The sequence below is a fragment of the Egretta garzetta genome, unplaced genomic scaffold (genome assembly GCF_000687185.1).
Source record: "Egretta garzetta isolate BGI_Z169 unplaced genomic scaffold, ASM68718v1 scaffold45, whole genome shotgun sequence".
In the NCBI taxonomy this organism is placed as follows: domain Eukaryota; kingdom Metazoa; phylum Chordata; class Aves; order Pelecaniformes; family Ardeidae; genus Egretta; species Egretta garzetta.
Genome location: NW_009260028.1, coordinates 11,889,374 through 11,898,026, shown reverse-complemented (window position 1 = coordinate 11,898,026; position 8,653 = coordinate 11,889,374). Strand labels below are relative to the sequence as shown.

At 42.3% G+C, this 8,653-nt stretch overlaps 1 protein-coding gene across 3 annotated transcripts in view; it reads left to right on the top strand.

The window, feature by feature from the left end:
• The window catches only part of C2CD2 (C2 calcium dependent domain containing 2), a 37,153-nt gene extending 34,043 nt beyond the window's left edge, over window positions 1-3,110 (top strand). For all 3 annotated transcript variants that reach the window (XM_035896356.1, XM_035896357.1, XM_035896358.1), the window contains one exon: window positions 2,753-3,110. In XM_035896356.1, the coding sequence (XP_035752249.1) occupies window positions 2,753-2,979 (227 nt within the window). In that variant the 3' untranslated portion in view covers window positions 2,980-3,110. The remainder of the gene's footprint in view (window positions 1-2,752) is intronic.
• Window positions 3,111-8,653: the final 5,543 nt, after the last annotated feature.

Below are 8,653 nucleotides of genomic sequence, written 5' to 3'. Positions count from 1 at the left end.
ACGAGCATCGCCGAGCTTGTGATTTGCCCTACCCTGCCTTCTTAGCAGGGGTGCATGCCTCCACAGCAGCTGGAGCCACTGTCAGGCAGCACGTACCAAACTGGATAGAGGCAGATGGTGGCAGCAGGGATGTGGCAAGCTTCCAGGTAGCAATGACCTCAGTACCTCCGAAAACACAGAGACCTTTCATGTAGGGGGGCTGTTGCTTGTGCTGAGTCTGTGCTGCTCTCAGGGAAGCGCTGCCTGCAGTTTTGCAGCTGCAGTGAGTTGTCCCAGGCCACCGGCACAATTTTTGCAGCATTCTTGGTTCGGTTCTGTTTCCTAGTATGGGAAATCAGTCCCAATGGATGGGACTAAATAGCTGCGTATGGATAAACCCTTCTGTCCCACTTCTTCTGTTGGCACTGCTTCAGCTGCAGCTGCCAAGACTGCTGGGCAGAACAGCTGACTGCTAAAACAAAAGCTGAACAGCAGCAAGACCTCATCAATCCCCCCCAGCCTTTGCATATTAACAACTGTCAGTATCATGGGGTTGAACACTGTTTCTGTTATGCTGTTGACAACAGCTTGAAGTGGTACCGCCTTGCCAAAAAGATCAATCAGAGGGCAATGGGAGAGCAGTCAAGATTCAAACCCATGAGTTCCAGTTGCTTTCAGCTGACTCCTGCTTCCATCCCATCGTGCCCGGTGAGAAAAGTCTCAGCAGCAGCAAGACAAAACATGCTAGAATATCCTCCCAGGTGCGGAGTGCTTAGTCCTTAAAATACGAAATAACAATCCCAAGCATGTGTTTGTAACTGCTCCCGTCTGAACAAAGAAGCATCTGGCTGCACGCAACAGAGCTGCCATGAAATACCTATTCTGCAGCTGTCACCGTGCAAAATGACACGCGGCCTGTGTCAAGTCCTTGGGGGACAAACATGTAATTTTAGCTATTGCACAGTATCGCATGAAAGAACTGGTCTGTGGGTTGCTTTTTGTATCCATTTGCAACGGCAGGAAAAGCAGAATCAAGACAGTGTGGCGACAGGAATTAATAGCTGAACTGAGAAAGAATCAGGGTGCGGGAACGAGGTGTGGAAGCTTTGCCAGGGAGGTGACTGTCCTCACGTACTAGTCTGACTGCCAGAAGGCTCCTGTGTTGGCTTGCTACCTGGGTCCTCCACTCAAATTGGCTCGCGCCGCTTGGACATCACCACTACCCAATTCTGCACAAAACGGTGGCTGTTTTAACATTGGGCTGATGCACTGACACCTGGCTGAGCATTGCAGGAGGCTGGGAGCACTGTCCCTGCCAGCTGCCACCACGCTGCCTTACACATCAGGCACACGTGTGCATATGGGAAGAGAAGGTTGAATTTGGCAGAATGGCGGCTGCAAAAACAGCCTGAGCTTGCAAAGAGAGAAGAGTACTGGTGGCTGGTGTTGGCAGTACGAGTCCCGAGTCCCTGGTGAGATGGCAGCTGCAATTGCCTTGGCTGCATAATAGGTTTGACGTGGGATCAAGGGAAGGACTACGACAAAATAAAGCAACCTAATTTACCGCAGAAGGGATTTGAGCAAATTTCTGAACCTATTGGAAGCAGATGTAATATTATTTTTAATCTGCCTGAAGTGAATTGCTATTCCTAACAGGATTTTAAAATAGCAAATGCTTCGTGATTGTTATTCTAGGTGGTGCTACCAGGTTCATATAGCATACATGCTGTCTGGCTTCTGTGGGCCAACTGCATGCAGGCTGACTGCCAGGGTGTACTGTTCTCCAGCACCAACAGTGTCCTTCACCTCAAATTAAAATGCCACCTTCATGTTGTGCATCACGGGCTAATCTTTTCTTTTCAGCTCCTTTGATCTCTGAAACCACAAAGTAATGTTACTTCCTCTATTTAATTCTTTTTATAAAATACTCTGTACTTCTTTTGTATTGGAAAGATTGGATATGCCTCTTTGACGCGTGAGAACCCAGTGTACAACCCACACCAAACGCTGTGCATGCGTATGTTTGAACACTACCATAGCTTTCAGAAGAGTGTTTGAAGCTAATCAAGTGTAAGGAAGGAGTCTTCCACAGGATGTGTGGATTGACTTTAGAAGCTGAAATCAGAGGATTAACATTTGATTGCTCAGTAGCTTTCCTTCCTTCTCAACAGCATCATCTCTGAAAGAACTGAAGGAAAATTCCTTTTTTCTTTAGTGCTCCTCTAGCCAATATATGTGAGCTCTTCTCTCCTGAACGTTTCTGCTAACTGTACAAGTGTGTGTATATGCGTAGATCTAGAACTACCACAGTCTGTCATGATTCAGATTGCATGATCCTTGCATGGAATGAGGAGAAGCGGAGAAATACATACTTCCATGGAGTCTGAATTTCTCAGTGGTGTTCAGCTGGGACAGAGCTGGGCCAACAGTGGGGCAGGGAGGATTCAGTAGCATGTAGCGTGTGTATGCGTGCCTCTGGCTGAAAGCACGACAACTGCTCGCATTCGCCAGTATCTGAAATCACTTATTCCAAGGTGGAACTCTTACTATTGTGGCCTCTAGGTTACAAATCATCAGTATTCTTGGTTTAGATTCAGCATGCTCTTAGCTTTCTAACCTTGTTTGAATAGTTACCAGGGTGATGCTTAAACTGGAAATGTTAAGACCAAGGCTGTTCGCAGTCATGCTGCAGTTACAGTTATAGCTGAGCGCCAAGAGGAAAGCAGCCTGTTCTGTCTAAAGTGTCCTGCACCTCTGCTGTTTGCTTCTGCAGGTGGGATTTTGAAAAAAAGCGCGAAGCTCTTCTTCCGCCGGCGACATCATCAGAAGGATCCAGGAATGAGTCAGTCGCACAACGATCTTGTCTACCTGCAGCAGCCACTGTCAGAGGAAACGCGCAAGAAGGGAGGCACGCTTTCACGTATTCTGAACAGAAAGCTCCTTTCCAAAAACAAAAGCAAGAGCAAACTGAATGGTGCTTCTGCAGAACCATACGTATAAGACTGAACACCCTCTAATAGGATACTTGCACATCAGTTGACCACTTGTTTACAGAGCAGTACTAGAGAACACAAATTCGGCTGATGACTTGCATAAAATGATGTTCACTAATACAGTGGTCCAGGAATAAAGGAAAGCTTTTCTTTTTTGTTTATTTTTCCAGAACGCTTTTTCCCCCTGGTTATAAAGTTGCTGCTCTGAATACAGGCAGCGCTAATTGTATCATGACAGCTTTTGGAGGACCATGTGGTTTACTGCAGAAGATGAGGGAGGATGGGGAATGGTGCAGGTGGGGAGGACCTGCATGTAAGCACCCAGTTTACTTTAAGGGGGAGCTAAAAACTGAAACATCATACCTGCTATATGACTGAACCACTATAAAGAGAAAAGATAACCACTGTGCTTCCTTACTGCAGCCTGGAATAGTAGCAACGCAAGTCTTGACTTGTTTTTCTAGTCAGGCTGAAAGGAAAAAGAGAGACCCAGATCCAGTTTGTATTGTAATTTGGAAACGGGTAAGTTTTCAGAAGCAGAACTAAAATGCTGATTAAGATAGCCTACTGTAATAACTGTAGCCTGCTGTAATAACTGCTCAGTCCGTGTAGGTTGGAGAGATGCCTTTGATATTAGCCATAAATCAATAAATTATGCAAATACTTATACTAGCATATTGTTTAATGTTCTGTGCATAAGTTAATGCTTAAAAAACCAGAACTTTTTTTAAAGTCTACTTGAGTCTACTCACACACAAAACATTCACAAATCCTTATGTGTAGCTTTTCTTCCCTATGTGAGAAGCTGCGTTGCTAATGCAAAAACCTATCTTAGGGGCTCTAATTCCTTCTCCCAAGTACTTGTTAGACAAGTATATTAACCATCATATCAAATGCAAAGCTAGGAGCAATAAATGATGAATAGAGCATATTTAACCCTATAATGCTTTTCATTAGACAGCTTGTTTTACTTGCCAAACACTTACTGAGATCTTAGAAAACACAGTTGTGGAGAGAGCTTTTTAAAAAATAGTTATAACAATTCCTTTAGTCGTCTTTCAGTTTCTAGATCTACCAGTGTTGTCATGTGGTGAGTGGTTGGTTGGGTGAGTTTTTTTGCTTTTTTTCCCCTCATTAAATATTGCAGCTGGCTCCTTAAATTAAAAGGAAAAGCTGACGAAAGTAAAGGCATAGTTCTTGTTTTGGCTATTAAGAAGAGTAAAAAGTCAGTATTTCACAGGTACCATCTTTCATGCATACCTGTACTTTTCCATCATCTACATTCCTACTGAGGACAAAGGACCAAGCCTGTTCTCTTTAGCCAAGAAAAACATCCATTCCATCTAAATTACTGACATGAATGGATGATAGATTTCTGTCTGCAGTGCCAACAGTGATTTCCTGCCTCCCCCCCCCTCCGCCTTTTCTCCCCTTAAGACATCCAACACTTTGGCAGGTATTTGGGCTTTCAACTTAAACAATTCTTCAAAAATAGAAAGTCACTGAAGAAGAGAAACACATTTCAAAACTTCTGATGGACTCTAGATTCCTTGGCAAATACTTTTACAAAGAATGTAAAAGTAGAGGGGGTTTGGTTTCTTTTTGCCAAGGAACTATTAGAAGAAATGAACTGTCAAAATCTTTTAACTGAGCCTACTGTTTAAAAATACTGTTTACGTGTAACCTCCTAAAATCACTGTGGTAGTACAGCAGTCCAGACTATCAAATAGTTGTACGTTTAGGCATGCTGCTTATTATGAAAACACTTGAAGGCTTTTTAATACTCTGTATTTTGAAAGTTGGTTAAAAATGAGTCTTCTAGAGCTGTAACATGCTTAGAAATCCCAGTTCAGTAATACAGGTTTGTCCAGCTTGAATGCACTTGAACGCTTTTGTTTATTGTTAATTTAATGCAAAGTAGAAGTTGGGTTTCTTTGTTTGTTCTACGGTGGTTCATGATATGAGCAGTCAAAAAACTTGATATTATGTTCTGTCAACATACACTTTTTCCCTTGACTTTTACTAGAAGCTCTTTGCATGACAGGGCAGTGGGGGGATCAAATCCCTGCCATGTTTCAAATGCTCAGCCTCGTTTGCTGAGGGAGAAAACCACAACTGGTCGCTGAGTTCAAGAAATCAAAGTGAGACTGAGCTGCATGGGTAGCACCCCCTTACACTAAAAGGAAAGAGCTGTGGAATTGGGAATTTAAAGGGAGCACATAACGCTATTTGAAGTCTGCCTAAATTACTGAACTGGGATTTTAATTTAACAGAAGCTTTATCACGTACTGTAGAATGGGGTGGAAATAACACTGAGTAAGTTGCAGAATGCAGGAGTAGGGTTTGCTTGTAGCTCACCCCGAAGAACAGATACACACTGAAGTGGTTTTTTTGGTTCTTCTTTCTTAAGGTCTTGGTGATTGCCTAAATGTGTGTCTTGATGGTGGGAACGAGAACATTCTATACTGCAAACTGTGTGACGGTTTGGGCTCGTATATATTGAGAGAGAATGAATTCTTAAGGTGAGGAAAGCAAGGCATTTGGGGCAAAAAGGGAATCTTGTTTTTTAATTGCCTTCACTCCTCAGGAAAATAAACATCGTTTGGTTTGATGTTTGACCTCCGTATCTGGCTGGTGTGTTCCTCAGCTCTTCCCAGTCCTCTTACAAAGAATTTATGTCCTGTTGTAAAAACAAGCTAAAGTACTAAACATAAAGGGAGAATTGAATTGCTCAGTCGTGACAACCCGAGAGGCCCATAATATTGAATCCCATTCCCACCTTCCAAGACAATGAGGTTTTCATTTAAGATCAGGAGAGCCGAGTATGTACATTTTTTGTATACTAGTATTTAGGTCAGTGTGAGTTGGGTCCTGAGAACCAGCGGGAGCTGTGCTACAGGTTTGGGTTGGGAAGACCGGATTTGTAAACTGGCATAACTAACACTGCGATGTATCCTGTCAGGTGCTGCCTATTTCCTGTGCGGTTGTCTGAAGGATGCTGGAGGGAATTGTTTTGCTCTTTTATGTCCTGTAATCTTCATAATTTTAATAACTACACACTTGAACAGTAGAACAAACCTCTGCATGATATTACACTGAAAACTTCTTGTTTTCTGTCTTCCAATTTAATTGCTTCAGAACAATAGCTTGGAAACAGCCTGTGAAATCTTTCTTCCTTTTTGCCCCTTTTCTTACACTTTTATGTTTCTGAAAGTTCTGTACAGCAAAGAAGGCATGGAATTTTTTTTATGAGAACTAAGAGATGAAGGCTTGCTTTTGCTTCCTAAAGAATTTTTCTGTCCCTAACTGAACCTTCTTAATCTGTGTTTGTGGTTTGTTTTGCTTTATGGCATTTTAGCTTTTCATTTGCCTTGATGGAGACAACCTGCATCCTTACCTAACCAAGATTTGCCTTGGCTTTAGTGTGAATTTTGACTGAGTAAGTAGTACAAGAGTTAAATTTCTCTTTGTAGATTAAAGCAATAAAACTACCTAATAGCTCAAGTGTGAATACGAGCTACATAACTTCCTTGAAGTGACTAAGTTCACTCTAAAAGTCACTTTAAAGAGGAAGGGGTCCTTTTTCCCTAGGTCACTGGTATTTCATGTGCAATTCACCCCAGGAAGAAATGACAGTCATTTCACTCCTAACTACATCTGAAACTTGTGAATCTTGGGCGGCAGGAGGGAGAGGGAATGCCATAGTGGAAAAAAGTTCATATTCATTTAAAAAGCAAAATACCTTTGGCAAACTTCTTCGACCTAGTGGACAGGTCATAAACTGTGCAGGCATAAATACTGGGCTTTATTCTTATCCTTTCTGTTAGATTTTCTTTTTCCCCTGCTCTGTCTTTGGGAGAGAGGTTGGGGCTTCAGGTCTGTAGTTACTTCATACAGGCCTGTAGTTACTGTCTGGCTCTTGAGAGGACTTGGCTTCCAGCGCTGCTTTTTTCAAGGTGTTCTACTGCCTGGCAACGATTGCCCGTTTTGAGGATCAGTGAAATTTTACAGCATTTCCTGGTACTGCATCTCCTTGCTGGTTCTAGGTGGTTTTCCAGTGAAAGCTTTCTGCTGTGTATTTCTCGTGAAGTTTTGGTGCTCTTGATATGCAAAGTATCATAGGAAAAAGCAAAGTCAACTACATAAAATGCTACCAAATGTGTATGGGGAAGCAAAAGAAGAATCTTGCTCTTGCTTTAACATCCTTTTTCAGCTCTGGTAGCTCTAGCTGTTGTAAGGAGCAAGAGTTCTGTACAAGGTGGGAGCCGCCTGGCTTTTTCGTTATAATTTCTTGCAGTTTTTGAATCATAGAGCTGAAGTTTGCGCTAAGTGCTTATCCTGGTACAGAATGAAGTATACCATAGCTCCGGGCTAAGACATTCCCAGTGTGAGTGAGAACAGCCGACCTCATGCTTTGACCTCCACAGGACCTAAGTGGATTTATTCATGTGTTTAAAGTCAGCATATGCTTCTGTACATTGCTAAGCCACAGCCTTGGTGACAAACAACTCAAGATTAACTATGTAACAAGGGTGACTAAGTTAAGGGTGAATAATAAAATTTCACTCGGGATATCCAAACTGCTACTATGCAAGGTGCTGGTATGGTGTGAAAACAGCTGGGAAGGATGGGTCTGAGGTCTTTCCAGTACTATAACTCTGTATTTCCCAATAATGTATTATGCTCTGATATTCCGGGTGGGGTAAAACATTTTTTTCTAGCATTCAACTGTGATAGTCACTTCTGTGGTGGGTTGGGGTTGTTTTTTTTCTTTTTTCTGTGTGTACGCAAGATTAAGTTGGTGCAATTAAGACGTCTATGATGTACAGATTTATTATATCACTAAAAAGCCTGAGGATTTTTTAAAGAAATAACTACTGCTGTATATACAATAAAAGCCAATTGTCTCTGTGTAGCGTGCTGTCCTACATACCTAGTCAGGCAAGCGTGACAGATGGTTTTCTGCTCTCCTTCACTGATTTGACCTGTTGCTTAACACGGTCCATTTACCTGTTTATTCAGGAGCAGAGCTCTCCACCTACGCTGCGCTGGCACTGTGGGTTGTTTCTGATAACCCCAGCCATATCAGGTTCTTGTTCCTTGAGAAATCGCCTGAAACACAGGCTCGGTGGGAGTCTAATGGAAGAAGGAATTGTGGAACTCATTGTAGTAACTCATTATTTTTTCTCTCAGTTATGTTGTATTATCCTGAAACCAGTTGTAATTTGGGGGGCAAAGGGGGAGGAGTGTTAGGGCCTAGATCTTACATATATCCAGTATTAAAATGAGCACAGCCAGGGAATAAGGTTCTCTTGTGATCGTTTTACTCAAAAAAGTTATGTTCTAAATCAATGCTGCCACAAAGCCCTACCAGACTGAGGGGAAAAAAAACCCAACACCAAAACCAGGCATTAACACAAAAATAGCCATGATAATGTTTTTATTTCCCTTCCCAAAGTGAGCACTTTACCTTCTTTTGTAAGGAAATTGTACATTACCTCACTGCCCACGTTTCTATGCCCATTTACTTCATAAAGTGCTTAGCTGCAATGTCCTAACAGTCTCCCACCAGACCTTCTTAATTTTCCTTCCTGCTTTAATTGTGGGTAAGGTTTTTTAACTTGTGTGATGCCATTTGTGTACGCTAGCAAAAGTGAAAAGACCTATCAGAGCGAGAGCAG